Source organism: Ruditapes philippinarum, unplaced genomic scaffold (assembly GCF_026571515.1).
Source record: "Ruditapes philippinarum isolate M1 unplaced genomic scaffold, ASM2657151v2 ctg1030_1_1_1_1, whole genome shotgun sequence".
Lineage (NCBI taxonomy): Eukaryota > Metazoa > Mollusca > Bivalvia > Venerida > Veneridae > Ruditapes > Ruditapes philippinarum.
In genome coordinates, this window is record NW_026864618.1 from 94,176 (window position 1) to 115,234 (window position 21,059).

The following is a 21,059-nucleotide window of genomic DNA, read 5'->3' on the forward strand; positions in this document are numbered from 1 at the left end:
TTAAGAACGTATTGAAAACGCTAATAATCAATTATACAATGGTTATTTGCACTCAAAACATGTTTTCAAATATATGTTATCACAATATTATATAATAAAATATACTTCTATTCCTTTTTGATGAGTGATAATGATGATTAGGTAATGATTTATGAAACTATTGTAATGATACATTTTCCTGAATTGCCTATTTACTGTATATACAAAAAAAATGTTAGGCTTTTATGATCTATTCAAGAAACATTTTTTTCGCTGTTTTGCTTGAGGGTGTAGTTGAATTGGAGGATAATGTTGAAAATACGGAATTGCTTGTAAATGTCGTCATCGTTTAATCAGGTCAATTGACAACTATTCGCATTTGACTAATTAAGGTTAGGTTTTTGGCGTTCTTAAGGGATTCCGTGGTTCTTCTCTATTCTATTAGATTTAATAACGATTATTATTTTAAGAACAATTGTCTCACAGTTGTGCTTCAAAACGAAATATCCGTTTCAGTCTATTCGAGGTCTTCTGATTGCAGTATTTGACATTCTTCTGCATGTTTCAGCGTTTCATGTCGATTTCCTTTGATCTCTACCCGCTGGTACAACGATATGCAATTTAGAATAACAGACCAGAAATAAACCAGATTTCCACAAAGATTTCTGTTACTGGCATCAACAGACATGTACCTGGCAATTTCAATAAGTGTATTACAGTTATGAGTATCTGGTGTAAATGTCTGTTGTCAGAACACTTTTCTTCCCCTTTTCCAATCTATTGTTGTTGTTTTTATATTAATGAGCTTATAGTCAGAGTTTTAAGGTTACATAATTTCGCCTTATCGAAAAGAACCTACATGATGGCAACAAAACTGAATTAAAATAACCAAGTATCTTAGTTTAAAAAACAAATCGTGTCTTATTGTTGTTGTGGCTGTTGTTATTGTTCAAAGAAAGTAAATGACACACTGATTTTCTCTATAGCAAACAATAGTAAAATAAAACAATGCCACATTTTAGATTATAAATTGATTTTATATCTTTATAATATTGCATGTGTTTGTCTTTATGGTTTATTATAATGTTATTTGATCTCATTCCTTTCTTTTTTAATGTAAAATGTTGCATTAGTTTTTTGGGGTTTGCTTTTTTAATTTTATATTTGTCATCATACAAAAACAAACAAACAAAAATCAATGAACATCTGTATGTTTGAAATAGATAATGTTTTAAAGCTTCTCATATTTCAGCAAAAAAATGAAAAAATAACAGATCAAAGCTTATAAAAAATCAGCACATTTTTATGATAGTTTTTACACGCATGTGTTTAATGATTGCAAGATTGTGTTTACAGTTATCCCGATCATCTTTTAATATAGGCTTACCTTAGTTTGAGTTTAGATAAACGTCTTATATATATATTTGAACAGTATTCTTACTTCAGATTCTGGTCAGATTGTAAGGCTATTCGGATTGTCATTTCTATATATTTATGTGAATCATAAACGTTTGGAATGTCTGGGGTAATGTTAAAGGCTCTTTTGAAACAATAAAATAGTGTTTTGAGAGTAAAAAAAGGATTGCCGTTGGTGTACATTGACTAATTTCTAAAAGATGCTCATGTGTCTATACCAGCACTATAGTTTGCTTATTTGCTTCAAAATGACAGAGATGAAGCCAACTGTTACTGGTTATATTTTATTCACTCTATATATCGATGATTCACTCATAACGGCTTTTAAGAGGCTGGTATTAGTTTATAACTTTTTAATAGAGGAATAAATGTGTATCGAATGTGACAAAGCAACATATTTACCAAGTAGTAATTAACCAATTGATTATTGTTGCTTGCACGTGACGTCTCGGCCACTTCATAGTAAAACTGTTTTAATATACTCGTACACCTTGTGGTAAATTAGTGTCTTTTGATAATTGTTATATAGCAATACTTACTTTATTCATTTGTTTAATCGTTTGATTTTACTTCACTACCTGCTCTGGAATGCTTGTGTTTAGATAAAATGTAAATTCATAAGCACTGTTTGTAATAAAAATAACTTGGAGAGTCTTTTGTTTTAGAATGTGGATAAATAGTTACTAGTAATATAAATACCACAAGAAAATAAGAATTTGTTTCTTATGAGATATTGAGAGTTATTTGTTTTAAATTGAGGTAAACATTCTTTGTGTTTATTGATAAATTAACAATTAACTAGAAATGGAATTACGAAAAGAACATTTTCTATTGTTTTGCGTTTTGTTGCATCTATTTTATTGTTGGCCTCTATTTTATGTAGACTTAGAGTTACATCTTTTCTTAAGTCTTAAACAATAATTCTGTATGATAATCATTGTTTACCCAACGGTCGTCTTTGAAATAGTTTGACTCTATTTTTTGCTTCAGTGAAATGAATTAAATATAATCAGATCTAAAGTTCAACATTTCCCTCCTGAAGAGGAATGGAAAACGCCTAAAAAGTAAATATAGCACTTATCATATGCTTATAACTGCTAATAAAATGCAATACAAGTACTACAATCCTACACAAATGTTTAAAAAGAAAGGATGAAAGTTTTATAAAGAAAGTAATATAATTCGTATTAATTTATCAAAAGTGAAAAGGTGAATACACTTTAATATATCACACGTGTTCAAGTTAAACATTGATACCTTTCCAATAAAAGCACGTGTTTGCGACTTGATGTATTACTAGCATAAAATTAGATTGCATCTTTACATATTCTAAACATCTGTTTATGATTTTTGATTTTTCTATCAAATAACATTAAATACCCAGGAGAGGAGATTAAATAATTAAAGCAATTGATTCTGAAAATGAAATATGTGCTTGGTTGAATTCTATTAGTACGAAGTACGAAACAATTGTGTACAAACAGTTTTTATTTTATCATAGAAACGAACACCAACATCGATCCAAACAGTTCTGTCATAACAAAGGTAGAAAAACGGAACAGCAGTAATCATCTTATCGCTTTCTTGTTCGTGTTTATACGGAATAGCTGTAATAATTAAAAATGAAAACAAGAAAAAAGAGTTATCGGCAATATAATAATTTTATTGAAATATAAACATAATGGCAGTGATGAATATTTGATTAATTTGAGATAAGTTAACCGACTGTAAATGTATTTAATCATTCTAAATACCAAGAATCAGAATATGATTTGATTAGTAAAAGATGAATGTAACATTTGTGATTAAAACGGATGTACAAACAAAAACATAGGAATAAAATAGCAATAGCTGAAAAGCGTGTTTGTTTGAAAACAAACCAGCAGAAAAGCACTGATCTACCTTGCGCGTGATGAAAAGTAATTAAGAACACACTCAGTAATCGTATTTTCCAGCATTATATCTTGAAAAAATGTGTTATGGTTGTTATTAATGCAATGTTTACGTGCATTTATTAACGAAGTGATATATTCAGTAATATTAAATAACTTGAAAATAACACATAATTATCTTGTTTGTCAATATTCATCTTCCTTTTGACAATTAAACAATTACAATATCTTTAATAAACGTAGGTCACTTAGAAGTTATAAACAAAAATAGTGATATCTTTTTTGGCCGATATTTTCATAAACTTATAATTGAATTAAAGTGATGAGGCATGCTTCTCTCAATTTTTTAGGATTATACGCCAGCGTTACAACAATATGCAACTCAAAATAACAGACGAGAATTGACCAAGAAATCTTTAATAGCCAGCCTCTTCTAAAAGCATCTTGTTTTACAAATTTGACATTCTGGTTAAGGACTTTTTCAAAGATGATAAGTTCCATCTGCCTGTTCTAATTTTTTATCTTTAGGCTAAACGACAAGCTTCTTAATTTTGTCTTCTTGATATTATAAAACAAGCTAAAGAAATTGAAATTAAATATTTGAATCTTAACATGCCGATTTTACTTAAACAACAATTAAAAAATAGTTGTATGGCTTCAGTTTAAAGGTTCAACGAGGAAACATCTTTGACAGTCATACAATTATCAATGAGAAACAATATGAAATATTTTTTTAAACCATGGGTGTCACTATCATAATGCTTAAGACATTCTCCGCATAATGCTTTAACAACGGAATGGAATAACATAACTAACAAATCATAATTCAAACTATAAGTACTTTCTGTTAACCATTCATATAAAAGTACATTTTAGTGATGAATGAATTGTTAAATAATCTTCAATACTATCATTTTAACTTCATTTTTGTACCAAATACACTAGGTAATCTGGAATGATCTTGTTTAAAAAATAACTACAATATGATGTACATGTTGTTCATAAATAAGATATAAATTCTATATTTTACTTGTTCTTGTGTTTGGTATTTTATTCCAAACATTTGACACCAAATGACTTCTGATTTTATCATCTACGGCAATATTTCGATTATTGAATTGTTGCATTTGCATGACGTCGTAGCAACTTTGGTCTACCATTACTACAATATACTCGTTCACCATTTGTATAAAGCATTGTTTTTGATCATTACTACATAAAACACTGCAAAACATGCTTTGATACTTCAAATTACTTTACAGTGTTAAAATGTTTGTATTGTAAAGAATGTGATAAGCAACATAGTTATTAAACTTGTTGGGTGCATTAGGTTAAAATGCGGATAACTAGTTTACATAAATGCTAAATGGAAATAAAGAAGCGTTTCGTATTTTTGTTTCAAATTTAAGTTCATTTACTTAACTGACCAGTAATACAATAACAAAAAGGAATAAATATCATTTTGCATTTGATTGCAATAACTTTTTATAAACTGTGATTCCAAAAACTGATATATTGGATTTAATGTAGATGCACCTAAATATGGAACTTATATGCAAAAAAACTCAAGTGAAGAATATATAAATCCATGCAAAGCATTCTAGATGATTTCATTTTAGTCCCTGCTCTATTTGGACTTAAATCCATGTTCACTTTTAAAATACTTTATATTAGGTATTGTTTTATAACGATTATAACTGAAAAACTTGACTATTTTTAATTCAATTGAAAAAGATAAAATTCAGTCAAAAATGATAATCACTTGACGTTTGAAGTAATTTTTAAAAAGCAATACAAATGTTACTATTCTAAACCGATGTTTAAAATGAAAGAAGTAGTAGGGTCTATAACCCATATCAATTTATCAATTTAAATGAATAGGTCAGAGCACCTTAATCTATCACACAACAATGATATATTTCAAGTATTGCACGTGTTTATTAGTTTTTTCATTACTGATATTAAATTAGATTCCATCTTTACGTGTTCGTTCTTAAAGCAAACGATGAATTCCGATATAATTTATCAAATAAATCTTAATACACAAAAAGGAGATTAAATAATTAAAGTAATTATAAGTCCTCGAAAGGAAATATCTGCTTAGCACTAATTTAAGGACACGTTTAACTTGAATTACATTTAACGAAAGAACGTGCACTTAGATAATCTTATTTAATCAAAAAACACCAACATCGATCAAAATTATCACCAGCTCTGTCATTACAAAGACTGAAAAACAGTACAAATTAATTTCCTCTATTTCTTGTTCGTGCTAAAATTGAATATCAACGGTATTTATTTAAAGCAAAGAATAAAATGAAAGAAGTATCGGCAAAGTAATGTTTTATTGAAATATAAAGATAACCGCAATGATGAATATTTGATATATTTGAGATACATTATCTGATTGAACATGCAATAAAACGTTTAAAAGTGCTTAGAATCAGACTAACATTTGCACTAAACGGGTCATTGATACTCAACTAGTCATCTAAGGCATTTGATTAGAAAATGATAAGCAAAGTATTTATGCCAAAACAGCATGTTACATGGTCTGCATCATAAAGTATAACAAACAAAAACATACGAATAAAATAACTAGAGCTAAAGAGAGCAAAGTTGTTTGAACACCAGCAGAATAGCACAGGTCCACCTGGTTTTTGTGATCAAAGAGTAAGAACATATTTAAAACGCTTATTATCAATTATACAATGGTTATTTATACTCAAAACATGTTTTCAAATACAATCATGTAATCACAATATTATGATAATAACATATACTTCTATTCCTTTTTGATGAGTGATAATGATGATTAGGTAATGATTTATGAAACTATTGTAATAATACATTTTCCTGAATTGCCTATTTATTGTATATACAAAAATATTAAGTTTTTATGATTTATTCAGAAACTTTTTTTTCGCTGTTGTGCTTGAGGGTGTAGTTGAATTGGAGAATAATGTTGAAAATAGTGAATTGTTTGTAAATGTCGTCATCGTTTAATCAGGTCAATTGACAACTATTCGCATTTGCCTCATTCAGGTTAGGTTTTGGGCGTTATTTAGAGATTCAGTTTTTCTCTATTCTAAGTAAAAGATTTAACGATCTTTATTTTAAGAAAAAATGTCTCACAGTTGTGCTTCAGTACGAAATATCCGTTTCACTCTATTCGAGGTCTTATAACTGCAATATTTGAAATTCTTCTGCATGTTTCAGCGTTTACGGGGAAACAAGTTCATGTCGATTTCCTTTGATCTCTACCCGCTGGTACAACGATATGCAATTTAGAATAACAGACCAGAAATAAACCAGATTTCCACAAAGATTTCTTTTAGTAGCATCAACAGACTTTACCTGGCAATTTCAATAAGTGTATTACAGTTATGAGTATCTGGTGTAAATGTCTGTTGTCAGAACACTTTTCTTCCCCTTTTCCAAACTATTGTTGTTGTTTTTCTATCAATGTGCTTATAGCCAATAGTTTAAAGGTTACATAATTTCTCCTTATCAAAAAGAACATACAAGATGGCAACAAAACTGAATTGAAATAACAGGGTAGCTTAGTTTACAAAACAAATCATGTCTTATTGTTGTTGTGGTTGTTGTTATTGTTCAAAGAAAGTAAATGACACACTGATTTACTCCATAGCAAACAATACTAAAAGTTAACTATTTTAGAATAAAAATTTATTTTATATCTTTATAATATTGCATGTGTTTGTCTTTTTGTTTTTTTTAATTATATTTAGTATCGTTCCTTTCCTTTTTTAATGTATTAGTTGCATTATTTTTTTGGGGTTTGCTTTTTAATGTTAATGTTTGTTTTCATACAACAAACAAACAAACAAAAGCACTGAACATCTGTATGTTTAAAATAGATAATGTTTTATTTTATCTAAGCTTCTCATATTACATCAAAGCTTATAAAAAGTCACCACAGTATTTAGATAGTTTAAGCATGTGTTTTATGTTGGCAAGATTGTGTTAACTTTACAGTTAACTTTACAATTATCCGCTAATTTTATAATATAGACATACCATGGTTTGAGTTTGGATAAACGTCTTATATATTTGACCAGTATTCTTATTCCAGACGCAAAATTGGGATTCTGGTCAGACTGCAAGGCTATTCCGATTGTCATTTCTATATATGTATGTCAATCATAAACGTTCAGAAAGTATTGGGTAATAGCAAAGGCTCCTTTGAAACAATAGAATAGTATTTGAGAGTAAAAAAGGCATGCTGTTGGTGTAAATTGACTAATTTCTAAAAGATGCTCATGTGTCAATGGCAGCACTGAACATTGCTTTTTGAAATATTTACAAGAAATATGTTTGTTTTAAAATAACATTTTATTTTGGTTAAATTTTAATTGACTAATATATCAATGATTGATTCAGGGCGGGTTTGAAGAAGTTAATATTAGTTACTAACTCTTAATAGAGGAGTAAATGTGTATCGAATGTGACCAAGTAGCATACTGCAAAGAGCGTATATTGAATTGAACATTAAACGTACAAATAATAATATGGTAACAGATGAGAAAAGTACAGTGATATTTCACATGTGGTTTAAAGATCTCATGTGAAAAAGGGTAATACCCAGTAAACAGTAATCGGTTTGATCGAGTTGTTTTTTGTTTTTGTTTTTTTTTTCGTGAGGGAAAATAGAAAATGCAGTATATGCCATGCCCCTTGGCACCGGCTTAAGCTGTAATCAGATTTCAAAATTATTGAATTGTATTTATATTGTGATGTGTTGTTGCTTTTTTGTTAAACAGCATGAAATCATTCTAGATTTATTAATTTATTGGAAAGTCATGCTGGATTGATGGTTTTATAAATTGTTCATATCAGTAAATCGCCATTCAAGTGATAAAGCAATATGCATTCTGAAAAACAGACCGAAAGTTAATTTCATTGCCATGTCGGATTCTTAAAACAGTGTTTACAGACATGTCCATGTCAGAGTCAATTAACATTAATTTTCAATTACTGAGGGCTGGTGTTTTCAATGTAAGAAATGAAAAAGGCATTTTCGTCTTTTTACATATTGATAAAGACTTAATGATGTATTTGTAAACAAATAAATTGCCAAACACTTAATTTCAAAATATATACAACAGGAGAATATATGAAAATATTTAACAGCAAGAAAAAATTTCGGTATACATGTATGTTAATAAAATTATTTAAACGAATTCGGCAGTTAAGTTAGTAAATGTGTCACGTGACTTTTAAAAAACAACAACAACAAACAAACAACAACAAAGAAAAAACAAACAAAAAACATGATTTTCTCAAATTTATATCGTAAGATATAACGTTCGCTAATACATTGTTTATTAAAAATTAAAAAAAATAATATGGAGAGTTTTAAGAGTTTTGATATTTTTTTTCCTTTTAAAACGTTAGTTTGAAATCGTTGTTTGTGAGATGCCTTAGCTCCATACATATATTTATAGCTTGAATATTTCTACAGCCTGACAGACTGACAAAAAGTCTACTTTCCGTCTCAGAAACGCTGAATTAAGCCACAGACAGTCAGAACTGTATGCAATAAATGTCCTCAATTATTATATTACTATACAAGCAAACTAAGGAAAATAAAATATCTTAGCAACAATCATCAACCTCTAGTCAGAAATAGTTTGAGTCTCTGTACATGCCAATTTTAGCGTATTATTCAAAGGAAAATTGTTATGATATCACCTACAGTAACGCATCGAGTATGGTTCCTAATTAAAATATACACATACAATTAATTATTTTTATTAATGCATATATACATGCATATTTTTAACAGTCTTTCATAATCCTCCTTTTGAACCTTTTCTAAATGCATCCTTTAATGTAACGTTTAATAAGTTGAATGAATAATTAGTTTCATTAACAGTTATTCATTATCTAAATTACCACAGTTTGTGTCTGCAACATTGTGCAGTACAAACATTCTTTACAACTAGAATGTGAATGCAAATAACAGCACTTTTAATAATGTTCGGTACGAATCACACAGGTATTTTAACACGGGAGGTGCTCATAATCAGACTAAATTCTAGAGTACAATGTGGTTTCTTTTACCTCATACCCACAGACTCGAATTTAAACAGCCATATATACATGTCTGATGATGCTATTAACGCCAATTATCACAAATACGTGCATATCATTCCAAAAATGTATTTTCACTTTGTTGGCAGCTTAAGATGAAAGGAGATCTGCATAAACTTGTTTACTCGTAAAACTGTATTTGTATTCGTAAAAACTTTTTTTTTTAAAACATCGAAGAAGGCAAATTGAATATGTTGCAAGCTCGGCTTCAATAGACGACAGTGATGAATGCAAGCTAGCTTTCGAGCCCCTTGCACCGATCTTAACAGGACATAAAAATGTTTTTTAATATAGAATTTCATAACATAGCCTATGTTCTTCATACGGCAGTGATCATGGAACCTTCACTGTGACACAATTATGCCATCCTTTTTTTCTCAGCTTCTTTATATAACTTTTATTGTATTTGTTAGACTACTATTTGCGGACCTTGTTACATGAAGTTTTGGCATATTTCTACACTTATCTCTGGATAATCAAATGATTTGTCGCTGATATGTATAATAACAACCAGTTCAGAGGAAATATCTGTCCGATTCTAAATATATCAACCATATAAACCGAGTAGGTTATATCATATTTAGACGCTCGTTAAAGATATTCTATGCTCAAATTTTATACTTGAAAAAATTCATAATTGCTACACAGTCTATTTTAAAACATTAAATAAATGTGATTTTATTTTACTCAAAGAAAATATGTTATGTTTTTAACTTTTACAAACTGTGGGGGCACATAATATGAATATATAGCGTCATTAAAAAACTGGCATTTTTTTTAAAGAAAGGACATTCTTTACATAATAGGGAATAATAGGAAATGCAGCTTCCCATACATTGTTTGTGTATTCTTTTATTCAAATAAGATACATCTAATAAGAATTTCATAGATTATAATAAATTTCTACGATAAATGTATTTTTCTCAAAGATGAGCATAGTACATCTTTAATTTTTGCGTCTAAAAATTGAATAAATGCACAGTATGCATCATTGTAATTGTTTAAATGTTATATACATTTTTGTAATTAGATATTTCGTTTCTGACATATGCACAAGTAATGTTATTATAATTTATAGTACTGAAATGAGCAACCGTAGTAAAACAAGTGTTAAATGATTATCATTAATTTATAAAATAGGTACACAATACGGCTAATTTAAAGAAAATTTACTTGTTATTAAGATTTTCAAATGGACACTACAAAAAACTCTTCGGGTACATGTATAATTGCGGCAACCGTTTAAAAAACTTAATGAAATGTACACATAACATTTGAGTATTTCATTTTACTGTTTTGTCTCGCTCAACGTTTTAACTGGAATATAAAGTGGAGATGTAAGCAGTCGTAACACCTCGGCCTGCTGGCGGTCATGTGACCAGTTCACACCAAGATCAGCCGTCTGCGCTGTTCGTTGTTCAGTCAGTCCAACTTTTAAGAATTTCCCTAAAATGATGGACAGGTCCATTTACAAAATTTAGCGTAGCAAACTTTATACACTTTATCAAAGTTTAGCATTACATCTTAATCACTCCTAATGGCTTTTATAGATAAATTTAAGTGTAGAAGACCGCATCGAACATTTAAATGCATTTACAAATAGCTTTGATAAGACAAAATCAGAAATGGTTGAAACAAAAGCACTTTACACGTTATTTATTAACATAAATCTCACTCAATTGAATGTCTTGCTTTGTACTTGGACTAGTCTTGCAACCAGGTATAACTTTATATCTATGATTATAAATTCGCGATATGTGTTTGTCATTATCGTTGTCAGTACTTAAACTGTTTGGAACTTACAAGACTTCTATAAATTCTTAGTACACTGGATTATGAAATATGTTTGATGTAGTTAGTTTTGTCACAAAGTGTTTGCCATTTACTCATATTTGCAGTTTAACGTCACCGTTGTGCTTATAAATATGTACAAAATACTTACTTTCATCTCGGTGAAGAACCATGTTATAGTGCATTTTTGTCTGATTATATTGTAATTGTAACAAAACTATATAGTAAATGATTAAAAAAATCTTGAAATAAGAACTTTCTTATTAAACAGGTATGATATGCCAGAGGAAAAACTGATTTTCAACACCATTTATCCACTTCACTGGGCTAATGCAATGTGCTTTGTGAAAAAATTCTTATTATACACCACAATTCCACATAGAATTCCGGAAACAAAGTCCTTAGAACGTCTGGATGCGTTTTTATTTAGATTTGTGGTAGCGGTATCTGGCGTTGAATAAGCGGTTTTCAGATCTTATCTTTCTAAAGATTATATCTGAAAAACGCTCAAAACGGCAAAATTAAAAATGTTGCAGGCTCGGTTAACACTTTATTCTTTAGGGGTAAGGAACTCAGTGATAAGAGTTGAATAGATTTTTGCGTGTCTACTTCTTCCATGGGCTTTCAATATGATAAAAATTACTCTCACAATGGCTTTGGTATTCTGTATACCAGTATGTTCAAAACATAAATAACCATCTGAATTAGAGACATTTGCGCAACCTATCAAGAAAAGAGTTTTAATTTTATACTTTGCGTGCTTTTATCTTTACAGTTCTAGTGACAGTTTAATAAATTGAAGTATCAGGTAAAAATGTATAATATAAATCAAATTAGCATAATTAAAAGTTAAGTAAAAAATACGAGAAGCACGTGTTTGCACGATAATACTTATTATATATTTCTTACTAAATTTTCGTAATAAAAATTTGAACCAGAAAGCGTTACCCTTTGTTCAATCTTTATGTTTTTATACAGTTGATAATTTATCTTTCATCCAAAGATAACAGTAAATCTGGTTCCTTCATATGTTGCGGTTTACCATCACTTTTATATGGTCAATTAAAAATAAACAGAAGTTAAAATCTAACACTGTTTTAAATGAGAAAAGAGCAATTCTGTGGCTTCTGGAATCTATCCCAGAATGCCATTATCAATGGTACGTAAAATTTGAACTTTTCAAATATATTTCTCAAATTAGCAAATTGATAGATTTTTTAAATGAAGTGACAACCATGTTGTCGATTAAAGGCACACTAGACCCCAGAAATGCTTTTATTTCTTATTCGTTAGAAGCTTTTATTTTTTGTCGTCCTGTTATAGTTTCCAAAAAGTTACTCATTTGTCCCATCACCTGAACCATCTTTTGCTTCTGTTGCTTTTTTTGGCAATCAGTAGAAATATAGTAGTTTCGTATTTTGTAGGAAAGTAAAAAAACTAATATGTTTGCATTTTTGCTACTTTCAGGACAGATATATTCACATTCAGCGCTACTTTCTTCATATGATAAGCATCTAAAAAGCTCTAAAACCATTATTTAAATGTTATTATAATTGTTCAGTTCTGTTATTATTGAAACTATTGTTTGCCCTTTGTAAACTGTGAAATAAAATATTCTTTTCTGAAGCATAATTTGCCTTTAAGTTGTAATATGTCTTTATAAAAATACATTCTCTTGTCTATAAATGGTTTGTCCATAAAAAGTTCAAACAATTAAACAGATACTCAGTTAATCAGAGACTTGCTTGATAAACGTAAATAAAAAAAGATACCTTAAATGAAAACGTTGGTCTAGTGGTTAAGGTTTCTGCCTCTCAAACAAGGACTAGTGGGTTTGACTCCCACTGCGGCCACGACCATGTTTCCTAAGATGACGTAAGTATTGGTTAGTGTGTGTTAGGAAGCGGACTAGAGAGTGATTCGTCGGGCTAACGATATTTAAACTTAAATTTAATTTTTGTATGCTTCAGTATACTGGAACGCAACGGATGAAATTTCTCCGGACATCTGTTATAAAAGTGCAGAAATTTTTTTATGCTCGGCAAATACTGTGGAACATTGAGGTTATTATTCTATATCAAATATGTTTGATTAGGAAGATCTAGTCATTAATTTGCACTTTTAATTTCACTTGATGCCTTTGTGTGGTTGTTCCCATCTGTTAGCAACAAAATCAGGGTATTAGTTTTCGGTAAAATCGTTTTCATGACACAAAAGCATGATTAATATTGGTTTGTTTAATTGCCAATTTGAAACCTTACCCTGAAAATGTGTGAACTATCCACGCAGAAAATTTTACAACAATACCGCAGTAGCATCTAATATCTTCAATATTTCATTGTTTATTAACATGTCAGTTTTGTTATTTTACCCGTTGATGTATAAATTATTTGACATTAATAAAGTTTAAAATAGACACTGAAAAGTTTTATTTCATGGTTTCCAATGACGCGGATGCTTTGACCGACAGAACTGAGGTCTCAGACATAAATTTAGCAGTTAACCAATCAAATTGCTCATCAGGACGGAACGCTTTCATTGAGGACTGCGCAAGCGTGAAATGAAGCGCTCGCGTCAACGCAGTTTGACAATCATAACGCTTCTGCTGATCGGTGATGATAGGAGAGGGGGTAACCCTAATGGGATTTGAAGCGCAAATCAGACATTGTTATTTTGACGGCATAAATGGTTCGGTAACATTTTGTCCCACTTTTAAAAGTCATAGAAATAAAGCATAGGAATGGCATTGATGTTATAAAAGACATACCCATATAATTTACATTTATTTCTTATAGAATTCTAAACAAAAGTTGTTGTTTTTGCTTTCTTTATAAAAAGAGTCTATATATCAAGAAATATAATCACGCGTACATTTTGTATTTAATTTTTCTGATTTTACGTTATAAGTAAACTATTAGATAGGCTTGAATGCTTTTTTGATCCGGTATTGGAAAGACAGAATGGAAAATAACGCTGCGGTCGCCTTATCGTTCACATAATTCACACTTTGGTTTAATTTCACATTTATTAAGGTCCCATTGTGGTTTTTGTGGTCAACAAGATCCTTGGAGAAAATTTTACGACAATCTGCAAGCGTGATAACCAGACGAAGATCTTGTTACAGCCTTTTACATTACCCACTAGACTCTCGTAAATGGTTTCATGTCAAAATTACAATGTCTGACAAAAATGTTATCTTTTACATTCACTCAGTGTACCCAATTTTTATGGAGTAGTATTATTAATACAGTAAAGCTTTTGATACATTTTTTTTTTTGTATTTAAAAAAAATGATTTTTTTTATCTATTTCGTTGTGAAAAGATTTACAGGCACTTTCAGATTTACGAAATAGATTTTTTTCAATCATGATAAAAAATGTAGTGTGACTTTGTTTATGTTGACATTGAGAGGCAGTAAAACGCTCAAAATACATTTGCGCAGTTGAAAAAATAATATATTTAAGCATGATTTGCCAAAAGGCTTAATAAATCTCTGGAATTAATTAATAGAAAAAAACCAACACGTAGGCCGAGTGTATAATAAGGGTGCATCTACTTAATTTTCATTCAATGAGATATCCAGTAAATATTATTAATATCAGTTTTACAGAGAGACACCAGAGTGGTTTCATTCACCTGTTCATGGAAGAAAGGGAACTGTTAAGTTCATCTTAGCCTACGCGTGACGTAGCGGCAACTATCCTAAAGTGTTATTGTACACCGGTTTACCGTGAGAGTATTATATTGTGAAACTTGCTCTCTGCGTTTGCTATATAACCAACACGGCAATGCTTGCTTTTATAAATAATTGTTACCTCGCTACGCTAAGCTATTGAAGTTTAAATAAGAGTGTTATTTAACACCCTACTTTAGTTAACAACTTATTTGTGTTATTGTAAGGGTTTGATTTAAGGGTTTTACTTTAAACAAACTTCTTTATTGTGGCTCTTTCTCTCCAGACTGAGCACGGATTAATGTGATAGCGAGATATAGGTGTATTATACATTAAGATAAACGTATATAGAAATAAACCGTCACTTTATCATATTACTGAAAATGGAGCTTCGGACAGGGATTTATTTCATTTTACAATGTTTTGGAATTTCTGTTATTAATTGTAATATTAAACCTGCTACCGTTGGATTAATTGAAAATGCACCGAAATATGGGGCATATCCATATAAAAGCTCGAATGACAAATACATGGATCCTTGTAAAGCATGTAAGTAAAATATCATTATGATATATTTAAAAAGATATAGAAAACTAAATATTATAGTATTTATGTTAAAGAAAATTTATACATACAGTTTGCTTTTGTGTTTGTTTTGCCACATGCTGAGTGCATTAAATGCATATAAAATATATTATAAAGGCCTTCAGTAAATTAGTTAATGTTAAGTATGGATTAGGAGCATACATTTCTCCGCATGAACATTTTATCTTTTTCTTCATCCGGGCATTTTACCCTTATATTCGTCATCAAAAGAATTATAAAAATGCATGTATCTATTATTCCGTTTACATTAAGCCATTAATAGTCAGACTTAAGTTTTTGTTGTGATTTTTTTTAATTCAGCCAAAATTTTATCTATATCGTTTTTACAGATGTCTATAGTAATAGGTAAAGTTTCTATAAGAAATTGATATCATCTATGCGTGTTTTTGTGTGTGTTTTTCGTTCATTTTAGGTCGTATTTTAGTGGATTTTGTAGTTGATTAAGATATATTATTAAGGTATATTTGGGAACTCTCTTAGCCTGTGTAGTGTCAGAATTTGTAATACTGTAAATAATGAATGTTTGAATTGACATTCTATCTGTTTTCTCTCGATTTTTATTCCAACCGAGAATGTAAAAACTGACAAGCGGGAAGGTGTTTTCTTAAAAGAAGACTTTCATAGTAAAATAATTGCTCCTGACAAAATATAAATTAAAGCAACATTATCCATAAAAGTTAAGGAAAAAATAGCTTGAAACTTTATCCTTATTGATATAACTAATTATATCTGTTTACATGTAAAGATTTATTATATTATCTGTGTCTGTACGATGTGTTTAGATAGAAATCATTTCTGTGCGTTCTTCTGTTCTGTTATAATAAGTACATCCCCAGTTGTGCGGTCTTGTGTGGTCAAAGTTAACAAGAACTCCGTTAAGATGTCTGTGTCTTCATATACAGTAAATTAGTGGGTCTGTAAAGCAGATAATACATACAAGATAATAATATATACATACATAATTGTCATGACATTTCTATTTATTTTATTTTATTTTATTTATTTATTTATTTACAGATTTATTTATTTATTTATTTACTTATTTATTTATTTATTTATTTATTCTTTAAAATCAGAAGCGCTAGAAGTTTTCATGACAATTTTTAAGAAGAAAAAACATATTTTGTTGGTGTTGTTGTTGTTGAATTATTTTTTCAGAGCGTTACGACAGTCTATCCCCTTCCAAAAATAATTTGTACTAACGTACTTATGTACGCCACTACACCATTTCAAAATATAGTATTTTCTTAAGTGTTCACAACTTTGACATGAAGATATTGCAAGTTAAATTGCTTTGCTGGTACTAAAATTGGGGGAGAAAAAAAACTTGCGTAAAAATTCTACTAGATCCTATCTGTACGAAAATGATGTTACGAGATCATAATCTTTACGGCCTATGAAAATTTCTGATCAGTATCTTTATTATCTTTTACACTGTTAACCAACCGGTGTACATTGTTGTGAAAGAAAGAAAAGTGTGCAAAGTACATTGCGTAGAAGAAGAAAAAAGACCCTTTTAATGTACCGGTATACTAAAATCAGGTCGTGTGGTTTGGTTTTCTAGTGCATATAGAGTAACAATACTTTCGTTTACATTGATGTAAGTGATGAACGATTTGTCCTTGTCTTTAAAAGTTTCAGCATGATATCTTATATTAATTAATGAACTGAGAGCTTTTTGTTACTTATCGTTTTAGAAAACCTTTAATATAGTTAACTATTTTGTTAACACACCGACTGGCCGTGATTGTATTTCAACGCTTACCCGCTCTCCACAAGCAGATATCGACTTATCCACTTGAAATGTTCAAGAGTGGAAAAGAGCGGTACAAATCAAAATATTTTTTATTCCATTATTTCAACCGCAGCGCAAAAAAGCAAACCATAAGCAAGCGCTCTTTTTGTCGAAACGTGTTCAATGAGCCTGAAGCAGAAGTTGCACGGAATTCTCGTGTAGATTGTTCGATTTGATATTTCCCTAGATGAGCTCAAGTATACCCCAAGAATAGAATCATATCATTTTTCACTGCTTTTCTCATTAAACCGAGTGACCCGTAACAAATTTACTTGGATGAAACTATCGTACCTTTATGAACTATCTGAAATTTGATAAAAAAAAAACTCAATATTATTCCAAAGACTTCTGTGTTTATTCCGCATAGACATGCATTCGTCATATCAGGTTATTCAATTAAGCAATTATACAATGTTCCGACGTTATCATTCTAAATAATTCTCATTTCGTATAAAACATACCGATTGACGTTTTACATCCATTAATTTTTCTCTCTCTCTCTCTTATTTTTTTTCATTTTGTTAGATTGATCGACAGCTAAACATTTATCAATCAAATGATAAACTGTCTATTCCACGGAGATTTTACATCATCGTAACAAGAAGAGATTAGTTTAACATCAGGTTGTTATGGGAGGGATTCATCTTCTAGATTTTGAAAAGTTTATGTACACGTGTTTTATTGACTAGTTTCTTAGAATATAAAACAAAAACTTTCTGCAGTAAACTTGACGTAACTGGAGATCGAACTTACAGAACCCATCTTAATTAAAACAGCAATTATTTAAAGGCGGTATGGACAATGTTTAATTCTTGACTGTGACAGAATATATACATTTTGAAATTAAATATGGTGCACGAAGTTCATTTTATTGCTTTTGCATTTATATGTAATTGTAGAATTCTACATTTTGCCTGTGACATTTAACTTTATTCCAGTAGTGAAATAAGTTTGTAAAAAAATATAAGAAATAGGTACGTGAAAAAATATGTTTTTTATGTACTAGTAGTATCGCACATGAGTTAGCATATAATGAAAATTATACCGTGGAAAAAATTGTTATAAAGCGAGCCTCTGGTCAGTTATTCACATGACGTCATTTGGTCAGCTGAGTAGTGTTAAACTTATTTGAATAACTATCAGGCAACGCAAGGGGTCAGGAAAGGAGCAGAAAAACATGTAAATGTACAAGTATATCAAAATAGCTAGTGAACTTAAATAAACCGCCATTACAACATTTATCTCCCTAATATTTTAAATTTAAAATATCAAAAAATGGAATAGATACTTTAAAGCAGTTCTACTTTTACGTGCTTCACGTGCACAACGGTAAATGAAGATGACTGAACGATGTTATTTATATGCTATTTAAACGTAATTGCATTACAGTATGCTTTCTGGAAGGATAAATATCAAATATATCGTATTCACCTTATTGCGATGCAAACACAGTGTTGCATGTGGGAAAAACCTGCAGACGCTCACTGGGTTTGATCATTATTCTGTAATGGTAACATTTAGAATTAAAATAAGCCGCAGTAAATAGCATGATGTCTTAATAAACGCTCGTCTCATTTCAAAGTGGCAAATGAACTGTGAATAAACGAGAGAAAATATCTCGTCTGCGTGGTAGGTTTTTTTGCCACTCGTTTGTTTGTTTACTTCCTTGATAGTATAACATGAGACAACCTTTTTTTAATTATCGTTCTTAAACGATCTCAGGTTTTTGATAATTATGCTCTTTTCATCTATGTGTAAAGTTTCCATTAGTGTTTCTTATGGTATCACACTACTAAATAAAACTATTAAATTACTTACGTGCTTTATTAGGAATGTGAAATCTAAAAATGATCAAAGCATCATATTAAAACTTTTCATTTTAGAAACTAAGTGTGTGTGTGTAATGTTGTTGTTGTTATTTTGTGTGTGATTTTTTTTGAAGTTTAATTTACAAAAGGTTTTAAGGTAATTGTCTTTGAACAAAGAAAATACATAAATGCTTTTTTTAATTTGCAAAAGGGCTTTAGGTAATTGTTTTTCAACAATGAAAATACACAAATGCATTCACAGTACATGTTTTTTTACAAACCATTCAGTATGAATGTAGAAAAAAGTTATTTCATTCACTCAAAAGGATTTTTCATACTATATTTTGGCGAATAACAACAGTGATATGTAGAACGGACAACATTAAAAAATACATTTTACATTTTGCTGGAGAGTTCTTAGTAAAATATCATTGCAGTGCTTTTGCTATAGTGTTTTGTACAAATTTGCCCGAAAAGTGATTACAATACAGCTGTCTATTTCTAACATATAGATGTCAGACGCTGTTCCATTACACTGTCTTCATTTAATGGCCGCCATTAATAGCTTATCTGGACACGTGGACGAGGAAAAAGTACCACAAGCATACTCCCAAACCGATGATTGTCTTTGATTACAAACGATTGCCGGCAATACTATGGTCATTCCATTTACCATAAAGTTTATTTCCGCGTTTATTAACCCCGTAATTGTAGCAATAGTGTCCAAACACTATCCGAAGAGACATCTTAATGGCGACATCTCGTTGTAATAACCTAAACGTGATCTCATTACGAGACCTTAATGAGACTTGGTTTTCTCTCATAAAAGGTTTAATGCTAAAATTACTACAATTACTGCCTAAATAAAAATTGCGAAATTGTTTTAGTTCAATCGTTTCATGTTTTAGAAGCTATGCCTATCTTTTAATAGGGACATTGCTTAGATACGACAAAAAGAAATGACACGAATTAAAAAAAGAAAATTGTGATGAGGTTTCCATTCATGTCCGTCCGTTCGTTCGTTTGAAGGTTTTCCAAATTTGCAAAATTGTTTTTTGAATTTTATCACGTTTGATAAACACACTACAAGTATATTGTATATTTTCAGATGGATTCTGGGGAGATATTGCCATGTCGGAGGAAGAATATAATACATTTAAAAATCAAGAATATTTAGAAGAAAAGATGGAAACATCTATTTATGATCTTCAAATTGAAGACCCCTTAACTATGTATGGTGGGGGAAAGGGGCCATATTCCCATTTAGACAAAGAAAAAGAAGAAAAAGAAAAGAAGATGAGTAAAAATCACAAAGATAACAAGAAAAAGAAGAAAACAAGAAAAAGATGTAGTAAAGGGTATGCAAGTTTTATATAATTATATGCATGATAGTATCCACATCTTTGAAAATAAGCGTTATTTTGATCACGAAATTACAATGTTTGATTATCTTAGCATTCTTTACTATGCCCTGGCAGAAATTGAAATGTCTTTTTAACAAGGTCAGAAGAAAGTATATTCGTTCTTGGTCTGTATAATCGCTTAATGTCTAAACAGAGAATAAAAGTAAGAAACTGAAAATCCCGAAGATTAGATTTTATTCCCCGTGGTTTCAACACAGGCATCTCAGCTCATAAAAATGTCTTTTTGGCAAAGTATGGTTTTAAAATTGTTTATGCAATCAAGAAGATGCTGTAAAACAAATGAAAGCTCTGTTGCAATTAGCTAGACGTTTTAGATCGATGTAGGTAGACGTTTTAAATCGGTGTACTTAAACGTTTAACAATCAGTGCAGGTAGACGTGAAGGTTGAACACTACTAAATGGTAGTAATTTTAGTAATTTGCACGCTGTTTAGAATTCTGTGGCCCAAAAAAGCCGTCCGGTTAGCTCAATAGATAGAGCGTTGGACTGTGTTCGATTCCAGGACGGTGCAGGTCACTTTCGTGATTGATCATGAAATCCTTTCTACGGTTATTCGCA

At 30.2% G+C, this 21,059-nt stretch overlaps 1 protein-coding gene across 7 annotated transcripts in view; it reads left to right on the forward strand.

Annotated features, from left to right (window-relative positions):
• The window catches only part of LOC132726272 (tolloid-like protein 1), an 86,567-nt gene that overhangs the window by 43,366 nt on the left and 22,142 nt on the right, over positions 1 to 21,059 (forward strand). For 5 of the 7 annotated variants that reach the window (XM_060711563.1, XM_060711564.1, XM_060711568.1 and 2 more), the window contains exon 2: positions 20,186 to 20,435. In XM_060711563.1, the coding sequence (XP_060567546.1) occupies positions 20,186 to 20,435 (250 nt within the window). Of the gene's footprint in view, positions 1 to 14,918; positions 15,418 to 20,185; positions 20,436 to 21,059 lie in introns of those variants that run through there. The other 2 variants (XM_060711567.1, XM_060711569.1) reach the window with 2 other exon arrangements.